A 23,080-nucleotide genomic window follows, 5' to 3' on the forward strand; every position below is an offset into this window, starting at 1 on the left:
AATTGGATACACTTATCCCGAGAGGTCTTAATAGCGAGATTGAGCTATTTGCGTTCAATTCTTAATATGGCTGTGTGTCCACCGCTAACTATATAAGAGCGCAATACCCCTAGTGGACCATCCCTGAGGAAGGAGATCGTTTGTCTCCGAAACGCGTAGGATTTGGTCCCAAGCTCTTTCCATAGCCTACCACGTGATCACTCACGTGGTTGTGACGTCACATTAGGTCCTGCTCTTGCAGAACACCTTACGGCTGTGTCCAGCAACGTGGACACACTCCATTGAACGCAGGCGTGCGCTGCCACCGGCCGGGGCAGTGCCTGCTATCCGGATTGACACAGGATAACTCGTGGAATACGTTTCACCCGATCCTCTCCTGGCACCGCAAGTGAAAAGGATATTGGAAGACGCCGCACTATCGCTTCTTGCATCGTTGACATCAGGCATTGACTTTACTTTACCCCTTCTGGGTGACTCGAGTTCACTACACCGCAGAAATCCACATCTTCCTTTGGACTACTTCTTCAGGTAGTGATGTAATATTTTTTAACCATTTTTTATATATGTTTGGCGGTATAAGGTTGTTTTCTTACACTTATATGGTACCATTCTTTTCTGTTATAGAATAGTCCAACAAAAGAAAAAAATGAAGTGCACTTACCCGTATATGCTGGTCACAATACTTTATTCGGACATGGTACAAAAAGTGCAGGGAGGGATGTGAAAAAAGCGGACAATGATCGTTTTGTGCCTCAGGTGGCCTAGGCACCGTTCTTGCTATCCCAAAGCGAAGACATCGAAATGACCTATGTTATTACAGCAGTATTTTATATGTGCTGGTCAAGTAGGATGTCGACCATTCGCTATGTATCTGTTGTACTGGATTGGCCCCTCCGCTTATGTATCCGGATAGGCGAGTGGTAGAAATAGTTATCGGTTACTGTAGGGAGTGGGGGGGAGCACAGTGATCCCTCCCTCATGGGCTGTGCATTAGTGTGAAGCCGGATCACGTCACCAGTATCTATCTAGGGGCATATGTGCTCTGCATGCGTAAATAATATATGTATGAGCATACATAATAGAGGTTTAGAGGAGCCGGGTGTGTGCAATAACTTAACGTTACACTAAATAGCTCCGGTGTGATGTGGTGCCTCTGTATGCCCCAATGCTGTTTGAGCATGCGTGGTGGTGACTAAGTAATACCGGCTCACTGGGCATGCGTTTGAATGCAGGACGTTCGAGCGGCACAGCTGGTATCTCGGCAACACACGCCCCGTCTTTTCCGGAGCATGCGCTGTGAAAGGATGAGATAGTCGACTCCGGGGACATGCGCATTAGCGCTCCAGCGGCTCTATGCGCAGAAGCAGATTATCGCTGCTCTCTCTGCGCATGGGGGATGCGGACATGCGCAATGCAACCCACTAGACGCTACAGGAAGTAGTGAGGAGGTGCTCGATGTGTCTGATATTGGCGGCAGATATAAATGTGAGTTGTGCGGCATAGGGCATTCAGCTATCCACAATCTGATGTGACACAAGATATCAGTCTATCTGGCCTCCTGATGAGCCTGCAGAGGCGAAACGCGTTGAGGCGTGTTTTTGATATGGTGGTTGGTGACACACAGCGGCTCAGATGAGTATTCATGGCCTTATCCTGTGGCTATATATGGGTTACTGCTAGCATTGCTTAAACAGTGTGGGGGTATTGGAGTGAGATAGCGGAGATACTACCCATGCATGTGATTGAACTAATTGGGATTAAAATTATCTGGATTTTTACCCACACTAGTACAAATGCTAGCAGAAGAGAGATAAATATATATGCTTAGATCATCAAGCTGGATTTTTCTATAAGTGTATTTGCACTGTGCACAGTATCTTGGGGCCGCTGTGAATAATTATACCATTGTGACATCCAGACCGCCATATGTGTGTGTGTGTATATAGCGTTTTACTGGTGGGGACTAGGTTATCCCTAGAAGAGTATCTTTCTGTCTAGCGCTAGAGGACCATTTAGCATGTGGGTAGTGGCTTACATTAGTGGCCGTAGGGTCTTGTAGGGCCCCTAGGGACAGTCATCGAGGAGCGGGGGCGCCATAACGCTCCCCCCTAGGGTGTCTACCTCCGCAGCTAGGCAGGGGCAAACTAGTGGCCTGAGTAGGGCGATCTAGGTCTCCCCATTAGCTTTTATTCGTTTGGTGCACATTTTTTTCACGTTTTTGGTTGTTTATGATTAGTGTTTGGTTTTGTAGGTGTCTGTCTGCCTTGTTTTTAATAATAAAATTATACCATTTTAGACTGAGGTTTTTCATATGATTCTGCCGAGAATAGCTCTTATCCTCTGTATGGCTGGGAGTCAGTTCACCTTCCTCCCTCCAATCCCCCGAGTTTGATGACTCGGGTTCTGAGTCTGAGATGTCTTTAGGGGCGTATTTTCTCTTTTTTTGAGACTATAGGACACTGTGAATGACTGGGAGAAGGAAGCCAGGGATGACTGAATCTCCTGTCGTACCATCCCTTTTTTGTAATTGGAGGGGAGTTTTTTACTGCAGATGGCACACTTGCGGCTTGCAGACTTTTCCTTAGCTTTTGGTACAGGATCCTTGTCTCCCTAAAAGAGAGAAGAAGGAGGATGGTTCCTATAAGAATGGGTCCTGAACCAAAGATGGGTACCCCTTTACTAGGCATAGTCACTGGGCCAGGGTTTGCGCTGGGCTCTGTAGATGCAGCTCTCAGGGAAGACAAATCCATCATTCAGACCTTAGTCCTACCTTATGGAGTGTTCCATCAGGGTCCTTATAATAATAATAATTTTTATTTACATAGCGCCAACAAATTCCGCAGCACCTTACAATTAAGCGGGGACATGTACAGACAATAAATTCAATGCAAGTTAAGACAATTTAAACAGTGACATTAGGGGTGAGGTCCCTGCTCACAAGCTTACAATCTACAAGGAAATGGGGGGACACAATAGGTGAAAAGTGCTTGTTATTTCAGGTCTGGCAATTATAATAAATAGGGATTTTCATATAAAGGTGCATGATCCGGTCATCAGCCCGTGTGTTTAAGTGCAATAGTCAAGTATCAAGTGCAGTTATCATGTGCATGGAGGGTGTGGAGACAGATGAATAGTAGGGTGCAGATTCACATGCCGATAACATTTGGAAGGAGGGAACAGGACAAAGTTAGTTTACTGAGTAGTTGATGTGGTAGGCTTGTTTGAAGAGATAGGTTTTTAAAGCGTGCTTGAATAGGTCGGGGCTAGGTATCAGTCTGATCGTCTGGGGAAGTGCATTCCAGAGAGCTGGCGCAGCACGAGAGAAGTCTTGAAGACGGAGGTGCAAGGTTCGGATTACGGGGGATGTTAGTCTTAGGTCATTTGTAGAACGGAGGGCACGTGTAGGGCGATAGACGGAGATGAGAGAGGAGATATAAGGCGGTGCAGAACTGTGGAGAGCTTTGTGGGTGAGAGAGATGAGTTCATACTGGACCCTGTAGCGAATGGGTAGCCAGTGTAATGACTGGCACAAGATGGAGGCATCAGTGAAGTGGCTGGACAGAAATATGACCCTGGCTGCCGCATTTAAGATGGATTGGAGAGGAGAAAGTTTGGAAAGAGGGAGACCGATCAGAAGAGAGTCCAGACGGGAATGAATGAGAGCGACAGTAAGAGTCTTAGCAGTTTCAAAGGTGAGAAAAGGTCGGATTCGGAGTCCTTATATAGGAACCCAGATCCAGCCTCTTCCACATCATCCAATCAGATGAGGTCTCTCCCCCTCAGTATTAGGAACTTCCTGGCACCATTCCCAGCCCCGACTAACCATCCAGCATTGCCGGAGGCGCTGGAGGATGGTGCGGTCCCACCGCGGCAGGAGCAGCATCAGGGAGGTAGGGCGGGGACGATCGACCCAGGCTGCCCGGCTAAAGGTAAATCCCCGGGATGTCGAGGAGCACACAATAAAAACCTCTTCATCCCATTAGGGACAGGAAAACACTGGGGATTAGGGGAAGGGGAGGGCTATTTAAACCTCTTGTTCCTGTCCCTAATTAGGATGGGGAGGCAACCTCCTGTGTGCTGTCGTGGAGGGGATTAGAGAAAATCTATATAACACAGTTCTGCCCTGGATAAGGGGTTCCATTAACCCTGCTGTTGTCGTCGATCTGGGGAGACTGATTTTGAACTTTGGTATTTTTTGGGGTGTTCAAGATGCGGTTCTGAAACTTGTGGTTGATTGACTTAAATAAGGATGGGTCGGTCGGCCACGGGTTTCAGAGCCGCATCTTGAATATTTTAAAGAATATTGAAGTTCAAGGTCGGTCTTTGACCGAAGACAACAGCAGGGTTAAAAAGACAACCTATTTGCTATAAAAGAAAAAGGTAATGGTGAAGTCAAATTCTATTTGCTTAGTTAGGAAAGCATTATAATGAAACAGTACTGACCTTCTTTTTCTGGTTTCTGAAGTTTACACCAAGGTACCAAATAAGCAACCTCATTGTCTTGCTTGTCCATCATGGGCAGTGCTTTAGATATGTAATTGTCCTTCCATGCTTTGTCTTGAGCAAGTTTGGAGCGTACTGCTGACCGATGTGCAAAGCTGTCTGTAGGAAGAGGAATAATTTGGTTAGTATAGCAGATTAAAGGGGTGTTCCTGCAGTTACCCTATGTGACGGTAGAATACAAAATGCTGTGCGTAATACACACACTGTCAGGATCCCCTCTATTTCCAGCTGGAGCACTCATATGTGAGTCGTATACTTGCAGACAGACATTGGCTCGCTTCCCATCTGCTTCTCTCAATAGAACATAGTGAGAAGGTGGTAAAGGTGCCAGTCAGAATGTAACGGCAACTATGCAAATCACGTGACGACCACACAAACACATTAATCAGCACTTGGATTCATTTTAACACCCATGACCATATCATAAAGAATTTGGTCAGGTTCGGGGATATAACACAACACATCAAGAAAAAAAATAGGAAACTATAGTAAAAAGTAATGAAAGAATAATGTTACTGGGGACAGGACAGACACTTCACTATTGACAGGAAGTTTTCAACAGAAAACAATAAATGGGTTGGCCACTACTTTACATGTCCCTTTCATTTAACTGTCATAAGCACTATAGACCTTGCTGTGCTAAATCCTGTTGTAACCAGAGCTGCTCTCTTCATTACATGGTCTCTGGCTTAGAATATACAGGTGCTGCCACAAAAATTAGAATATCATCAAAAAGTTAATTTATTTCAATTCTTCAATACAAACAGTGAAACTAATATATTATATAAAAGTTGTGGCCAAAAGTATTGAAACCCCCGCAATTCTGTCAGATAATACTCAGTTTCTTCCTGAAAATGATTTCAAACACAAATTCTTTGGTATTATTATCTTCATTTAATTTGTCTTAAATGAAAAAAACACAAAAAGAATTGTCCTAAAACTAAATTGGATATAATTCCACACCAAACATAAAAAGGGGGTGGACAAAAGTATTGGCAATGTTCGAAAAATCATGTGATGCTTCTCTAAATTGTGTAATTAACAGCACCTGTAACTTACCTGTGGCACCTAACAGGTATTGGCAATAACTAAATCACACTTGCAGCCAGTTGACATGGATTAAAGTTGACTCAACCTCTGTCCTGTGTCCTTGTGAGCATGGAGAAAAGAAAGAAGACCAAAGAACTGTCTGAGGACTTGAGAAACCAAATTGTGAGGAAGCATGAGCAATCTCAAGGCTACAAGTCCATCTCCAAAGATCTCCAAATATTCCTGTGTCTACCGTGCGCAGTGTCATCAAGAAGATTAAAGGCCATGGCACTGTGGCTAATCTCCCTAGATGTGGACGGAAAAGAAAAATTTATAAGAGATTTCAACGCAAGATTGTGCGGATGTTGGATAAAGAACCTCGACTAACATCCAATCAAGTTCAAGCGGCCCTGCAGTCCGAGGGTACAACAGTGTCAACCCGTACTATCTGTCTTCATCTGAATGAAAAGGGACTGTATGGTAGGAGACCCAAGAAGACCCCACTTCTTACCCAGAGACATAAAAAAGCCAGGCTGGAGTTTGCCAAAACTTACATGAAAAAGCCTAAAACGGAAGAATGTTCTCTGGTCAGATGAGACAAAAGTAGAGCTTTTTGGGCAAAGGCATCAACATAGAGTTTACAGGAGAAAAAAAAGAGGCATTCAAAGAAAAAAACACAGTCCCTACAGTCAAACATGGCGGAGGTTCCCTGATGTTTTGGGGTTGCTTTGCTGCCTCTGGCACTGGACTGCTTGACTGTGTGCATGGCATTATGAAGTCTGAAGACTACCAACAAATTTTGCAGCAAAATGCAGGGCCCAGTGTGAGAAAGCTGGGTCTCCCTCAGAGGTCATGGGTCTTCCAGCAGGACAATGACCCAAAACACACTTCAAAAAGCACTAGAAAATGGTTTGAGAGAAAGCACTGGAGACTTCTAAGGTGGCCAGCAATGTGTCCATACCTGAATCCCATAGAACACATGTGGAGAAATCTAAAAATGGCAGTTTGGAGAAGGTACCCTTCAAATATAAGGGACCTGTGTTGTGAATTCCGCTCTTGGGCTCCCTCCGGTGGTTGTAAGTGGCACTTTTGTGAGTTCTGCTCTTGGGCTCCCTATTGTGGTTTCTGGTGGTATGGCTGCTCCTTGGAGTTAGCTGTCATCAGCTGCCTCCACTTATCGTCCGCTATTTAAGTCTGGCTCTTTCTTCAGCCTGTTCCACTTGTCAATGTTTCCTGGCTGGATTCACATCTCTGCTTGGATTCTCCTGGTTTCCTGACCAGTTCTGCAAAGATAAGTTCTGGCTTTGCTCATTTCAGTCCACATGTTGTGGACTTATTGTTCTGTGCATTCTATATTTGTCCAGCTTGTCAGTATGGATTTTTTCTGTTAGCTGGAAGCTCTGTGAAGCAGATTTACCCTCCACACCTTTAATCAGGTGTGGAGATTTTGTAAACTCTGTGTGGATTGTTTTGTAGTTTTTATACTGACCGCACAGTATCCTTTCCTGTCCTATCTATTAAGCTAGACTGGCCTCCTATGCTAAAATCGGATTTCATTTCTGCGTATGTTATTTTCCCCTCCTCTCACCGTCAATATTTGTGGGGGGCTATCTTTCCTTTGGGGATTTTCTCTGAGGCAAGATAGGTTTCCTGTTTCCATCTTTAGGGGAAGTTAGATCTTAGGCTGTGCCGAGGGGTCTAGGGAGCGTCAGGTACCCCCCATGGCTATTTTTAGTTGCGTTGCTAGGTTCAGGGTTTGCGGTCAGTACAGATACCACCTCCTTCAGAGCTTGTCTCATGTTGTTCCTAAACCACCAGATCATAACAGACCTGGAGCAGTTTGCCAAAGAAGAATGGTCTAAAATTCCAGCAGAGCATTGTAAGAAACTCATTGATGGTTACCAGAAGCGGTTGGTCGCAGTTATTTTGGCTAAAGGTTGTGCAACCAAGTATTAGGCTGAGGGTGCCAATACTTTTGTCTGGCCCATTTTTGGAGTTTTGCATGAAATGATCAAGGTTTTGCTTTTTGCTTCATTATCTTTTGTGTTTTTTCATTTAAGACAAATTAAATGAAGATAATAATAGCAAAGAACTTGTGTTTGCAATCATTTTCAGGAAGAAACTGAGTATTATCTGACAGAATTGCAGGGGTGTCAATACTTTTGGCCACAACTGTAGAGTCATTACAAACAGAGTGATCTATTTCAAGTGTTTATTTCTGTTAATGTTGATGATTATGGCTTACAGCCAATGAAAACCCAAAAGTCGTCATCTCAGTAAATAAGAATAATAAAAAAAAAACACCTGCAAAGGCTTTCTACACGTTTAAAAAGGTCCCTTAGTCTGCTTCAGTAGGCTCCACAATCATGGGGAAGACTGCTGACTTGACAGTTGTCCAGAAGGAAGTCATTGACACACTCCACAAGGAGGGTAAGCCACAAAAGGTCATTGCTAAAGAAGCTGGCTGTTCATAGAGTGCTGTATACAAGCACATTAATGGAAAGTTGAGTGGAAGGAAAAGTGTTGTAGAAAAGGGTGCACAAGCAACCGAGATAACTACAGCCATGATGATTAAGAAAAGGCCATTCAAAAATTTGGAGGAAATTCACAAGGAGTGCACTGCTGCTGGAGTCATTGCTTCAAGAGCCACCACTCACAGAGGTATCCACGACATGGGCTACAAATGTCGCATTCCTTGTGTCAAGCCATTTATGACCAATAGACAACACCAGAAGTGTCTTACCTGGGCCAAGGAAAAAAATAACTGGACTGTTGCTCAGTGGTCCGAGGTGCTGTTTTCCGATGAAAGTAAATTTTTCATTTCATTTGGAAATCAGGGTCCCAGAGTCTGGAGTAAGAGTGGAGAGGCACACAATCCAAGCTGCTTAAGGTCTAGTGTGAAGTTTCCACAATCGGTGATGGTTTGGGGAGCCATGTCATCTGCTGGTGCAGGTCCACTGTGTTTTATTAAGACCAAAGTCAGTCTGAGCAACTGTCTACTAGGAAATTTTAGAGAACTTCATGCTTCCCTCTACTGACAAGCTTTTTGGAGATCGAAATTCCATTCTCCAGCAGAACTTGGCACCTGTCCACACTGCCAAAAGTACCAATACCTGATTTAAAAACAACAGTATCACTGTGCTTGATTGGCCAGCAAACTCGCCTGACCTTAACACCATAGAGGATCTATGTGGTATTGTCAAGAGGAAGATGAGAGACACCAGACCCAAAAATGCAGACAAGCTGAAGGCTGCTATCAAAGCAACCTGTGCTTCCATAACACCTCAGCAGTGCCACAGGCTGATCGCTCCATACCACATCGCATTGATTCAGTAACTGATGCAAAAGAAGCCCTGAACAAGTATTGAGTGCATTTAATGAACATACATTTCAGTAGGCCAACATTTCGAATTTTAAAATGACTTTTTAAGCTGGTGTTATAAAGTCTAATAAATTCTCATTTACTGAGATAATGACTTTTGGGTTTTCATTGGCTGTAAGCCATAATCATCAACATTAACAGAAATAAACACTTGAAATAGATCGCTCTGTTTGTAATGACTATATAATATATAAGATTCACTTTTTGTATTGAAGAACTGAAATAAATTAACTTTTTGATGATATTCTAATTTTGTGAGAAGCACCTGTATGTATACAGCAGGGTGTATATACATGTATAATGTGAATACTTTCAGATAGCTTACTAATATATATAGTAGACAACTGCTAAAGGCAATGCTATACACCAAAGACTGAATAAATCTACTTGCTATATCCATGGGACAACTATTACTACTACGGATCTTACATCATGTGGACACACGCTGAACTTTTATAACACATATGGTGAGGACAATTTTCCTTACCATCTCTCACCTTAGTATGCTATTTATAATTTGCTCTATTATTTATTCTGTGATAAAGCCATCATTTTCCTACATGGTGCTTTTAAAATTTTCAGGTATTGGTGTCAATTTAGTCAGACTGCTGCTTCTAAGAAGCAATTTCTGGCAAATGGCATTGCCTGTTAAGCGGCTGATTTTGGCGCATGGCATTGCTGGTTAAGCAGTTGTCTTTGGCGTATGGCATTGCCTGTTAGGTGGCTCACTCTAGCATATGGTATTGCCTGGTAAGCAGTTGTCTTTGGTGTATAGCATTGCCGGTTAAGCAGTTGCCTTTGGTGTATAGCATTGCCTGTTAGGTGGCTGCCTCTGGCATATGGTATTGCCTGTTAAGCAGGTGTTTTTGGTGTATGGCATTGCCTGTTAGGTGGCTCACTCTAGCATATGGTATTGCCTGGTAAGCAGTTGTCTTTGGTGTATAGCATTGCCGGTTAAGCAGTTGCCTTTGGTGTATAGCATTGCCTGTTAGGTGGCTGCCTCTGGCATATGGTATTGCCTGTTAAGCAGGTGTTTTTGGTGTATGGCATTGCCTGTTAGGTGGCTGTCTCTGGCATATGGCATTGCCTGATCTCTATCCATCCATGCCAGTGAGGGCGTGGAGGGGAACATCTTTATTTTCAGGGTTGGCATAATGGTGCTTTTTGCATAACTTCTATTGCCTGCAGTGTCCTGCACAGGAGATGTGCCTGTTATGATGGTGCTCACACACTCACATGGGTACCTGTACAGACTAGAAAAGGATGTAGCCGCAAAACTAAATACTCCTTCATGGACCAGGCTCCAAAAAAGGCTGTCAAGGGGTTTCTCTTACCTCCTGAGGAACCAGAGGGGAGTCCACAACACAAATCCAACAAAAGGTCGATGAAAGCATGCAGAAAGACATAAGAACCCAGGATGAGAAACTAAAACAAGTTCAGGAAAGTAAAGACAGAGATAAATAGGGAGAACCAAAAACAAAACAGAATAAGTGAAACCTCCCAGACGTTGAGAAGAAGTGACAGGTGTTTGGGAGGAAAACTCACAGATCTGCAGCAGGAAAAACAACTGGGGCTTACCTGACAAGGTAATGCCCTAACTATGGAGCTGGAACTACAAACACCAATCTATATGAAAAAATTGCCAGCAAGTGAGGCAAGTGAAAGGTGAACATATGAAGCCCATCCCAAAGCGTGGTAGGACAGAGCCAAAACAGAGAATGGAAAACAACTGGAGAGAAGCCAACCAAGAAAGGAAAACCAAGACAAAAGAAATTATCAGCACTTGGACAGAGACGAAAAGGACTGTGGCCCAGCAGAGAGGGAATCTGACCCCACAGCAAAATATCACCGGATCAAGTCCAGAACCTGAGCCATAATAGACTTGTGTGTGACTCTGGGAGGAGGAGTGGGAAGAGTTTAAGCAGAGTTACAGGTCTGTGATCACTGCTGGATTGCAGCCCAGCACAGGGATTAATGGGTAATGTAGTAAGAAGGGAGCAGAGGATTCTGAAGATATAGTGATCACTATGATACCAGAGCTGGTGACAGGGCATCAAAGCAAGAAGACATAAAACATGTAACTTGGCAGAAAAGGTATATGGGGATCTTTAGGGGAATGGTCCTAAAGCATTTATGGCAAAACCAATAACTGGTTCAGGGTAGTGGAAAATCTCTAACCCCTTCACAAAATGTTTACATCATGGTCGGGAAGTGGTTCCCGCAAAATGATCAAAAGTGATCATTCGGGGTCACAGGAGCAATACCCGCACAATTGCTTTAAGTGAAAGCAGAGCTTCAGCTGTTAATGCCAGAAGCGGTGCCTACACAGCCCTGGGCAATTTAACCCCTTAAATGACACAATTGCAGAATTTAGAAGGCAGAGAGAGGGAGGGGACTCCCTCTCCTTTCAGATCGGCACCCCCACGACATAATCAAGATGATACCCTGGTCACCCAGCTATGGAAAGCATGTTAGACCATGCTCAGAGCATGGTCTAAGAGGCTCCTGCCAGTGCAGCACTGACTGTTATAAAGCATTGCAATTATGGTTAAAGACACATAGAGAGGCTAAAATAAAAAAATAAAAAATTTAAACCAATATGTAAAAATATTATCGCCGTGCCAGAATAACCCGATCTATAAAACGGTCATGCTATTTAACCCCTTCAGTCAACATTAAAAAAAAAAAAATACACTTCCTGAATTGCTGGTTTCTGTTCATTCTGGCTCTCAAAAAATCAGAATAGAAAGTGATCAAAATACTACATGTCATGTGCCCAAAAATGGTACCAATAAAAAAACATCAACTCGCTCTGCAAAATACAAGCCCTCACTTAACTCTGTCGACATGAATATAAAAAAGTTATAGCTCTCAAACTATGGTGAAGCAATAATTTTACTTTGCAAAAAAAAGTGTTTTTTAAATGTGTGACAGCTGCCAAAGATAAAAACCGATATAAATCTTGTATCACTGTAATTGTACGACCCAAAGAATAAAATCTCTGAAATACGTGATTCAGATAGAACCCCCAAAGGAAGATTCCCTATAATCAGGCAGATGAAGACATTGTAGACACTGGCTGTCCTATGATCCAGCGGAGGCCGTCTTTTTAACCCCTTCACGGCCTATGACGTATAGGTACATCATAGGTCGTGGCGCCATATTTGATGCAGTCCCCAGCGCGGAGCCTGCATCTTTCCCAGCACATGACAGCTAATTTGAAGAGCTGTCATGTGCCCCTAATAGCAACGGGTGGAATCGCGGTCCACCAGAGGCTGTTAACATGTTAAATGCCGCTGTCAATCTTTGGCACTCATTCTATGAAGCCCTGCTATTTTTGTAACACAAGTGATCAAATAATATGATGTTAAAACTAAATTTGTGTGCTAAAAATTTAATTGTTTTTTCCTTCACTGCACAATAGTATAACATTCTGTTACACACTTGAGGTGTCAATATGATCGCTGCACCCTTAGATGAATTCATAGAAAGGCGTAGTTTGTAAAATGAAATCACTTATGGGGAGGGCGGTTCTGTTGTTCTGGCACCTCAGGGGCTTTTTTAGTGGGTCATGGCACCTGCAAACCATAACAACAAAATATGTGCTACAACATGGCGCTCCTTCCCTTCTGAGCTTTGCACTGTGCCTGAAAAGTACTTCCTGATTACATGTAGGGTATTGGCGTACTCAGAAGAAATTGCACACCAAACTGTGAGGTCCATTTCTTCCTATGAGGCCTTCTAAAAAATAAAAAAATGGGGCTAAAACAACATTTTACTAGTAAAAATGAAATTCTTTCTTCACCAACCAATGGTATACAATTCTGAGAGCCACATGTGGAGTCAATATGATCACTGCACACCTAGATGAATTCATTGAGAGGTGTAGTTTGTAAAATGGGGTCACTTATGGGGGGTGGGTGAGGTTGTGTTATTCTGGCACCTCAGGGGCTCTGCCAATGTGACATGGAACCCTCAAACCATTCCAGTAAAATCTGAACTCCAATATGGAGCTCCTTCCCATCTAAACATTGCACTGTGCACTAGTTTTAGACCACATATAGGGTGTGGTACCATTAATTTTTTTTCTAATATCTCTTTTGAAAATTAAAAACTTGGGGCAAAAGAAATATTTAAGTAGGAAAAAAATGGTAATTTTCCATTCGTTCAGTCTAATGTTATCCAATTCTGTGAATCACCTGATTGTTAAAAATGCTCACTACACCCCTAGATGAATTCATCATGAATTCATCTAGTGGTGTAGTTCCCAAAATGTGGCCATTGGTGGGTGTTTTCCACTGATTAAGGCTAGTTTCACATTTGCGGTTGTGTCCGCAGCGTTTGTGCCGCAATTATCCGCATGCGTCGTGTATTCCTATCTTTAATATTAGAGACGCATGTGTCTGCGATCTGTTGCGTTTTGCCACGTTAGACGACGCATGCGTCGTTTCATCATCTGCGGTTTGGCGCTGTAAACACTACATGTAGTAATTTTAGAGGCGTCAATTTTCCGCCTAGAAACGTATGCGGTTGTTAGCAGAAGGAATGCAGCAAAAAAACGCATTACGGTCTATGTGAACGCATGCGTTCGCAAGCACATGCGTTTGCTTGCGTTTCGTTGCACCACATAAAAACATGTCTAGACACTACTGATTAGCCACCCCCCCACATACAAACTGATAAAAGGAGGGAGTGGGCATTTGCAGATCACTACCCACCAGACAGAGAAGCAGAGCAGTCGCAGGCAAGAACCTTGGAGATAACAAGACACTTAACAATGTGAGTATATCCTAGCCAATGTCTTTATTTTCTATTTTCTGTCTCTATATGTCCTAATTTCTGGCATTTTTTTCCTTTCTGTATGCATCAGAATGTCATCTTCTGAGGAGGCGCAACGTCCTGGGCCTGCACAAGCCGAACATGTCAGTGAAGTAAGTACTCACCTCTTCATATTGGTAAGTATTCACTGTCACATCTACACATATGACAATTTTTTTCCCTTTTTTTAGAGCACTTCTACGGCGGCAGAGGCTGAGCAGGAGAAGCGGGGTCACGGTCGGGTGGCAAGGCGGCAGTGTGTATACCTGGCTGACTATGGAATCCTGACTTTACTATTCTTGAATGTTCATTTCTTTACTTTCCTCTTTCTTTACCTTTTTCTTCTTGACTCCTGTTTTTCTTGACTTTCAATATTCATGCCAGTTTTCGGTCTCTGTTTTCTCTCTTTTCCTTATGTTAATGTCTAATCCACTAATGTCTTTATTTATTTTTTAGGTTCCAGAATGAGGTGGCCAAAGCGATGTGGGATGGCTGGGACAACACCCCGACTCGGGTCCAAAATGCGTTTTGTAAGTATTGCAATGCGGTGTGCTGCAGCAGTGACCTTGGCCGTGATCACACAACTGTGTGTGATGAAACTCCTGAGAGTTTCTCTCATCACACACAGTTGTGTGATCACGGTCAAAAGTGCATTGTCTAACCATTATTTATCTTTTTCAACAGTTCTCAAAGTCAAAACATGTTGGCGTTCGATGAAGGATCGCTTCAACAAGGACCTTCATCAAGAGAGCGGGCTTCCTAGTGGTTCTGGAGCAAGGATCCGCAAATACAAGTATCACCGCATCCTTGCATTTTTGAGACCGGTCCTTGCCCAGAGAACGTAAGTATTGACTGCGGTGTAATGGGTTGTGTTGGATTGCCTAATCTGTATTTTTCTATTCCACAGGAGTTGGCGCTTTACTGTTGTAAATGTTTAGTAGTAATGTGTTTTTTTCTTCTTTTTTCACAGCACATGGAGCAGCACTCTTGACCCTGGTTCTGAAGCGGTCCTTCATCCAACAGCCACAGACCCGTCCCAGCCTTCAAGCAGCGCTGCAGCAAGTGGGCTTGCCACACAGACTGGAGACCAGGAAGCTGGTCCATCAGGTGTTCCCCTGTCCCAGTCCTCTACCTCTTTTTTGGGGGGCTCTTCCCGGCAGCGTTAGAGGTCCTCGGACAGGTCACTCATGCCCGAGTTTTTGCACTTGAGCTTGATCTTTCATGATGGACTCAAGGTGATGGGTGACCGACTGGATAATGCCATAAACAATATGAATACACGTATCCAGGAGGTCACCAAAAGCCTTGACCAAGTAAAAGCCGACCTCCAGAGGCCAGCACATAATTTTTTCAATCAAATTGAACAGGGCATATTGGAACACCTTACTCCTGATCTCCAGCTTAGTGTCGTGCAGGCCTGCAATGCTGCTTACGTGCAGGCTATGCAGCAGAGTCGGTATTTTCAGCAGACAGTGGAGGCATATTCACGTGTGCCTACACTGTCACGCTTGACCTTAATGCAGAGCTCTGCTGCATACCACTGCACGGCCACCTCCATTCCAAGCACTGCCAGACACCACTACAGCACCACCACCATGCCGAGTGCTGTTGGACAGCCCACCGCCACCACCATGACAACTGCTGCTCCTGCTTGGACCTCCTCCACTGCCACCACCATGCAGCAACAGCACCCAGATCAGGACAGGTTGGCCACCATCACAAGGTCCCAGCTGCAGCAGCAGCACCCGGATCATGGCATGCTTTTCAGCCCCAGCATGCAGCAGCAGCACCCGGGTCCTGGCATGCTTTTCAGCACCAGCATGCAGCAGCAGCACCCGGACCCTGGAATGGTATGTAAACCATGTCTCATATCATGTCGGGTTTAGGCAGGAGAAATGAAAAGCCGGCAATTGAATTACCGGCTTTTCTGCTATATCGCGCTGAAGCAAATATATAAAAAAAAATAATTCCCATTGACTTTGCATTGGGTTTCGTGTTTCGGCCGATCCCCGACCCCGACTTTTCAATAAGATCGGCCGATTTCACTCGTCCCGACTTTTGAGAAAGTCGGGTTTTGCGAAACCCGACTCGACCTAAAAAAATGAAAAGTCGCTGAACCCTACCCACCACAACAACCATGCAGCGGCACACAGACCCTGACAGGTCGGCCACCACGACCAGGCTGCAACAAATGAGCCCACCGAGGCTCCCCAGACCGCAGCGCCGATCCCAAAAAGGGAAACAAAATAAAAAACAAAGGATGATCTCAGTTCCTCCCCTCTCACCTCCCAATGTGTCTGTAATGTCAGGTTTGTCTCACCCTTCCAGTGTGTCTCTGCCCTCTTGTGCATCAAGCCCCATCCCCAAACTCCCAGACCCCACTACTTTAATTGCCCCTTCTCCTGTCGCCCCTGCGTCGTCCACATTAAGCCAGGCCTCACAGCTACACACCCCATTTCCGTCACTCTACCCCAAGTAGGCGTAGTTAAATTAATTTGTTTGATAAAAAATAAATAATAATGTTTTTTGCCCCCAATAATGTTTGGTTAATTGTGTATTTCGCCGCTGGCAACACACACCGAGCCGAATAAAACACTGCGCCGCACAATTTATTTTTTGGCCAACTCATAACTCCAGTAGTTATTAAGTAGAACACTGCACCTTTGTGTGTTTGGTATAGAGCTGTAGGTGGCCAAAAAAAAACAAAATTACTTGTATTCTCTCCATAATCTCTTCAGTCAGATTAATCTGTGTCACAGACTGAAAAGAAAATGGCGGTAATACAAAGCAGAACTAAACTCAACAGGTCATGTTTCAAAAAAATATTTATTACACCTGACCTGGTGAGTAGAGAACTGCCGTGTATAACCTCCATTTTTTCTTCAGCGCACGTAATCTATTTCACACAAACTGAAGAGACGATGGAGGTCATACAAGGCATATCTATACTCACCTGGACAGGTGTCAGAAATAGTGAATTCATGAGGCTGTTATTTGTGCATCATGAATTCATTATTTATGACACCTGACTTGATGAGTGTAGATCTGCTTTGTATTATACCTTCATTGTATCTTCAGTCTGCGTCCAATAGATACTGCAGAAAAGAATCAGGACGTCAACTACCTTTCCACTAACAACATAAGTGGTTTTTAGAGGAAATACATAGGAGACTCGGTCAAGATATCAAAACACAAATTTTATTAGCAAAAAATATTATTAACATTTAAAACATAACTGGTACAGGCCCAAACACAACAGGAAATTTTACACAATATTGTCTTGCCATGCCACACGTTCAATATCAGAATCAAAATAGGCAGCAAATTGGTCCCGCATGTGGCCAACTTCAACAGTTGACAGCAGCGGGTGATGCTGGTGATTTGGCAATAGGTTTGCAACTGGTTCATCCAGTTCAATGTTGGGTCGCTCCTTAGCCATTATGCAATTGTGGAGAACGACACAGACTTTGACCACCTCATCGACTGTCTTCATTTTTAGATTAATGGCTGTCACAAGAATGCGCCATTTTGAGACTAGAATTCCAAAGGTACACTCTACTGTTCTTCAGGCCCTAGTCAGTCTGAAGTTATAAATCCTTTTAGTGTGGTTCAAGTCCCGACTGGAATATGGCTCCGGTGGGTTTTCACACATCTGAAAGGCCTCATCCCCAACCATAACAAATGGCATCGGTGGGCCTTGAGTGTTGGGAAGAGGTCGTGGCAGTGGAAAATTAAAATTTCTTCCATACACACATCGGCCTAGATCAGAGTTCTTGAAAGTCTGAGTCGTTGCCACGGCCAAAAGCTCCAATGTCCACGGCGATGAAGCGAAAGTCCACATCTGCTATTGCCATGAGCACAACTGAAAAATATTTTTTGTAGTTGATGTTCTCTGATCCAGTTCTGGCGGGTTTGATAATGCGTATGTGCTTTCCATCCACCGCTCCCAAACAGTTGGGGAAATCACACACACTCCAGAATTTTTCTGCAATTTCAATCCACATGTCCTCCGTGGGTAGGGGTATAAACTCATCCCGGAGAACATTCCACAAAGCCCGGCAGGTGTCCGCAACTATTCCAGACAGGGTGGAAATTCCAAGCCGGTACTCTCTGATAGGCTCTCTCCGGTTGCCAGGAATCTGAAGTAAAAATAAAAAAATAATATTACAATCAATTCCATTTATGGTGGTGTTTAGCTAAAGACATAAAGGAAAATACAAATAATACATGGCAGACCAATAATAATTATGACTGGCATTTGTTTACAATTATTACGTACCTTAATGTAACCAGGAGACGATCCTCTGCGTTTAAAAACCGCTGCGTTTGTACACATTTCAATGCAGTTTTTCCGTCATTTGCGGTTGCTGATTAAACGCTGCGGATTCTAACGCAAATGTGAAACTAGCCGAAGCACAGGCAGGGCTCTGAAAATGGAAAATGGTGTCAGCCATCTATCCCTGCCAATTTTGTGCCCCAAAAGTCAAAATGGTGCTCCTTCCTTTCTGAGCCAACAGTAGTTTTCCACCACATAGACGTACTCAAGAGAAATTGCACAACAAATTGTATGGTCCATTTTCTCCTGTTACCTTTGTGAAAATGAAACATGTGTGGCAAAACCAACATTTGAGGGGAAAATGTATTTTTTAATTTACATGGCTAAACATTATACAATTCTGCTAAACACCTGTGGGTTCAAAGTGCTCACCACACACCTCTAAATAAATTCCTTGGAGGGGTCTAGTTTAGGTATTTCAGTAAATTTTGCACTTCAAAAGTCAAATGGTCCTTTTTCCCTTCTGAATCCTGCCGTCCACCCAAACCATAGTTTTCCACCACATATGGGGTATAGGCGTACCCAGGAGAAATTGTACAACAAATTTTCTCCTGTTGCACTTGTGAAAAAGTTAAATTTTGGGCTAAAGCAACATTTTTATGGTAAAAAGTAAAATTTTCTTTGCTGTCCACATTGATTTAATTTCTGTGAAGCACCTGAATGGTTAACAAACTTCTTGAATGTGGTTTTGAGGAATTTGAGGGGTGCAGTTTTTAAAATGGTGTCATTTTTAGGTACTTCTGTCATATAGGCCCCTCAAATTTACTTAAAATGTGATGCGGTTCTTACAAATATTGATTTTGTAAACTTTGTTGGAAAAATGAGAAAATTGCTTTTAAAATTTTCACCCTTTTCACTTCCTAACAAAAAAAAATATGTTTTAAAAATAATGATGATGTAAAATAGACCTTTATTATTTTGTGTGACATAACTATTTGGTTTAAAGGGAATCTGTCACCTCCAAATCAACGGTGAGCTAAGCCCATCATCATCAGGGGCTTATCTGGAGCATTCTGTAATGCTGTAGATAAGCCCCCAATGTATCCTAAAAGATGAGAAAAAAAAGGTTAGATTATACTCAGCTGGGCGGGCCGTCCGATCCGATGGGCGCCGCGGTACGGGTCCTCCCATCTTCTTACGATGACGTCCTCTTCTGGTGTTCACGCTGCGGCTCCGGCGCAGGCGTACTTTGTCTGCCCTGTTGAGGGCAGAGCAAAGTACTGCAGTGTGCAGGTATCGGGAAAGGTCAGAGAGGCCCAGCACCTGCGCACTGCAGTACTTTGCTCTGCCCTTAACAGGGAAGGTAAAGTACGCCTGCACCGGAGCCGCAGCGTGAAGACCAGAAGAGGACGTCATCTGATGAAGATAAGAGGTGCCGGACCGGACCAGCAGCAGGAACGCCCCTGGGTGAGTATAATCTAACCTCTTTATCTCATCTTTTAGGATACATTGGGGGCTAATCTACAGCATTACAGAATGCTGTAGATAAGCCCCTGATGCCGGTGGGCTTATCTCACCCTCGATATTGGGGGTGACAGGTTCCCTTTAAGGACATAAAAAGGACATGAAGGTGAAACAGGCTGGGGGGAGGGGTTAACTTTAAAATGGGTTGCCTAAAACAACCACTGCTCATATGCCCTATAAGGCCCCTTTCACACATCAGTTTTTTGCCATCAGTCACAATCCATTGGCTTGATGGATCCATCACAGATTGCGAAAAACTGATGAGACGGATCCATTTTTTGGACGGATCCGACTAGCGCATCTGGCTAATTAGATCGGAGCATGCTCAATAAAAAAAAAAAAAAATGGAATCCGTCGCCGAATTCCATCATTTGACGGATCCGGCACCATAGACTTCCATTCTAGAAAACGACGGATGGTGACGTATCCGTCGCTGTTCTTTTTTTCGACGTACACAAAAAAAGGTTACTTTGTCCGTTGTCTGCCGGACAAACAATTTTCGACGAATCCGGCGAACAACGGATAAAACGTGAGGCCATCCGTCGCTAATACAAGTCTATGAGAAAAAAACGGATCCGGCGGCATCAGTCGCCGGATCCGTTTTTTTTTTTTTTTTAATCGACGGATTGCGACTGATGGCAAAAAATTGATGTGTGAAAGGGGCCTTAGAACCTCCATTTACGAGACAGAATAGAGAGCTGCTCCAGTGGATCCAGCACATCCATCTGGTCCATGCAAGAGAAATGTATAGACATAAGTGGCTTCCCTGGTGATAGTGTCCAATTGTCAGTCGTTAGAGAATAAGGACCTGCAGTGATAGGCTCATCACCTTTTTTTTTTAACTGGTGTTAGATAATCTGTTAATACTATCAAGCAGCAAATCTATGTTTCGTTAGTTAGCATCATACCATATTTCCATATGTGGAACACCTTATTCAGTCCACCTAATTCATAGGTCCAGAAGCCCACCAACTCGGAGTGAGCAGTACGCAGATGAAAATTCTCCTGTGTGAGCTGCATGAATGAACTCATCATAGACGGCTTGATAGAGTAAGTGCGGAATTCATATAAAGTAGTGTCATGTTGGCGAGGACCTGTAGCAAATGGAGCTGTTGCCTAGAAAAAAATATTTTATGTAGGTTAAACTAATGAACAGAAGCAAAAAAAGTTGGGTGCACCCTAGTGCAATACATTCATAACATATACTCAAACTTGTGTGGCAAGCCTCATAACATGGGGTAAACCCACCATCCACTTACATGTAAGGAGCACATCAGTATATGGACAGTCGCTGCATGCAGAAATACTCAGGGTTTTCATCTTTTTCTCATGCTTGGTCTTATATTGAGCTTTTTACACGGGTGATGTAAATTGTGCAATTCCTCTATGTTATATTTAGATGTGCACTTGGACCTGTGTCACTACGTCCCCTTCACTCTCTTTATGAGTCTGACGAAGGCGCAGGAGCGTTGTTTTAATAGAACAATTGGGTTTACCCTCCACTACTCCATTCAGAACAGAGCAGTATCCGTCATATTAAGGTCAGGACCTTCTCATTTGTGTCTTTCCCTGATATGTTGTGAATCAGAGCTCAGAAGATCTTAGGGATAGCGATTACGGTAATATTGGCCTAATTGTCATCATTTTTACCTCAACTAGTAGAAAAAGGGCCAATCTGCGACATTCACCATTCTGAATGCAATGACGTGGTTGTAAATAACTATCAACTTCTGTTAGTTTAAAATAATACACTTCGGTGTTAGTCACCTTCCCCAGGTCCGGTTCATCATCTTTGCTGCTGCTCCAGTTTTAGTTTAGTAGTTACATTACTTCTGCAACCCATGTAGCTAATCACTGGGCTGAGGATGTCTACATCGGAAGCGCCATTGAGCCCAGCGATTAGCTGCAGCAGACATGATAGCTCTGTGGCAGCCTGTCATGGAAGAGGAGGCAATTCTGGACTTGGGAAGGTTAAATAACAGCCAAGTTTATCATTTTAACCTAGCGGAAACCAATGAAAGGTCGGTCTCTCTGATAAGCTTCAGTCACAACTCCAAGGACTCCGAACACTTCTGTACCTGACCTCAGATGAAAAACACTGAAGTCAATGGCCCAGATTCATGGTGGTAAACCTCCGCCGGAAAATAGAAGGCACAGGTCATATTACCACATAACTTACACATCAAGCACCAGATAACACTTGTATTACAGGAGCTTTAGAATGATGGAGTAACTTCTCAGCCTCTACAGTAACCCACCTCCATCACTGAGTAAAGTAGTGTGCATCAAAAGAAAAACCCAAAACATTCCCCTATCAGCACCACCTACTTCAGTCTTGCAATGATTTAATTAATCATCCTCTACTGAAAGAAAACGTATCACCTTTTAGTGATTCAACAGTTCAGCCTCATTCTTACTTTTTTGCATTTTCATCAGCGTGCTGGATTTGATTTTCATCAATTTTTGGTCTGTAGGTTCATTTTTACCCCTTACCATCAGTGAGCCATCCATTTTCTGGCATGCAAAATGGAAAAAAAGTATTCCAAATGCCCTCTATTTGTTAAACAGTATATAAAATAGGGAGCGACGTTGGACTTGTCTAAGTTTAGGTTTTTGGGGGGCAGACTAGGTCTGCAAGATCTATTCTGTTTTTCACACCACCATGATTTGATGAGGGACTGTAAATATAACATAACCAAGCTCAATAAAAGTAAAAGAAAAAAATAAAGTATATACATGACTTCATTATTGGCAAAAAGAGAAACAATGTGGCATGATTTTTAGAGAAACGTACTAAATATGGAAATCAGAAGAAAAACAATCTTGGCTCAATACTGGTAGAAAACAGAATGAGCAAGTGTTAAGAGGGGTCACATACCGTTTTGCAGATAGTAGTAAAGAAAATGTGCCAGACTGGGCAAGCGTTGAGATATTTCTGTGGATATGAGAGATGTGTCCTATAAGTAAGGGGCCAGATGGCAAGGTGCTGTATATATGAGTTTACATACCCTTAATCGAAGAGGAAAGGGTTTATCTTTAGTTAACTGGTATAGCAGCCTGTATAGGTAAAAATACATAGGTGGTTCAGTGCCTGTGTTGAGTGGTGACTAGGGGTGCGGGTCCGGTGGGTTCTTACCTGCTGGGTGACGCTGCAGACGCAGTGTCCACCGCTTGTCTGGTGTCCCATGTGAAACCGCTCGTATTTGAGCGCTAAGAGGCAGCAGGAACGGGGCAGGTCGCGCCAACCGGATTTCCATATTTAGTACGTTTCTCTAAAAATCATGCCACATTGTTTCTCTTTTTGCCAATAATGGAGTCATGTATATACTTTATTTTTTTTCTTTTCCTTTTATTGAGCTCGGTTAGGTTATATTTACAGTAACTGATGAAGGTCGTGATGTATCACCGAAACGTTTTGTTACTTGAGAAATAAACCGCTTGCATATAAGTTGAGTGCCAGGTCTTTTTTGCATGTCATTAAGGCTACTCTCATACTAGCGTCAGGCTCGGCCCGTCGCAGTGCGTCGGGCCGAGGTACCGACGCATAC

General features: G+C 43.4%; 1 protein-coding gene across 3 annotated transcripts in view; it reads right to left on the reverse strand.

The window, feature by feature from the left end:
• The window catches only part of NIPSNAP3A (nipsnap homolog 3A), a 93,286-nt gene that overhangs the window by 48,438 nt on the left and 21,768 nt on the right, over window positions 1–23,080 (reverse strand). For all 3 annotated transcript variants that reach the window (XR_011320790.1, XM_069765962.1, XM_069765949.1), the window contains exons 2-3: window positions 20,441–20,648; window positions 4,444–4,602 (exon numbers count right to left, since the gene is read on the reverse strand). Coding sequence is in view for 2 of the 3 variants with exons in the window: in XM_069765962.1 (XP_069622063.1) it covers window positions 4,444–4,602; window positions 20,441–20,648 (367 nt within the window). In the remaining variant the exon portion in view is untranslated. The remainder of the gene's footprint in view (window positions 1–4,443; window positions 4,603–20,440; window positions 20,649–23,080) is intronic.

Source organism: Ranitomeya imitator, chromosome 1, assembly GCF_032444005.1.
Source record: "Ranitomeya imitator isolate aRanImi1 chromosome 1, aRanImi1.pri, whole genome shotgun sequence".
In the NCBI taxonomy this organism is placed as follows: domain Eukaryota; kingdom Metazoa; phylum Chordata; class Amphibia; order Anura; family Dendrobatidae; genus Ranitomeya; species Ranitomeya imitator.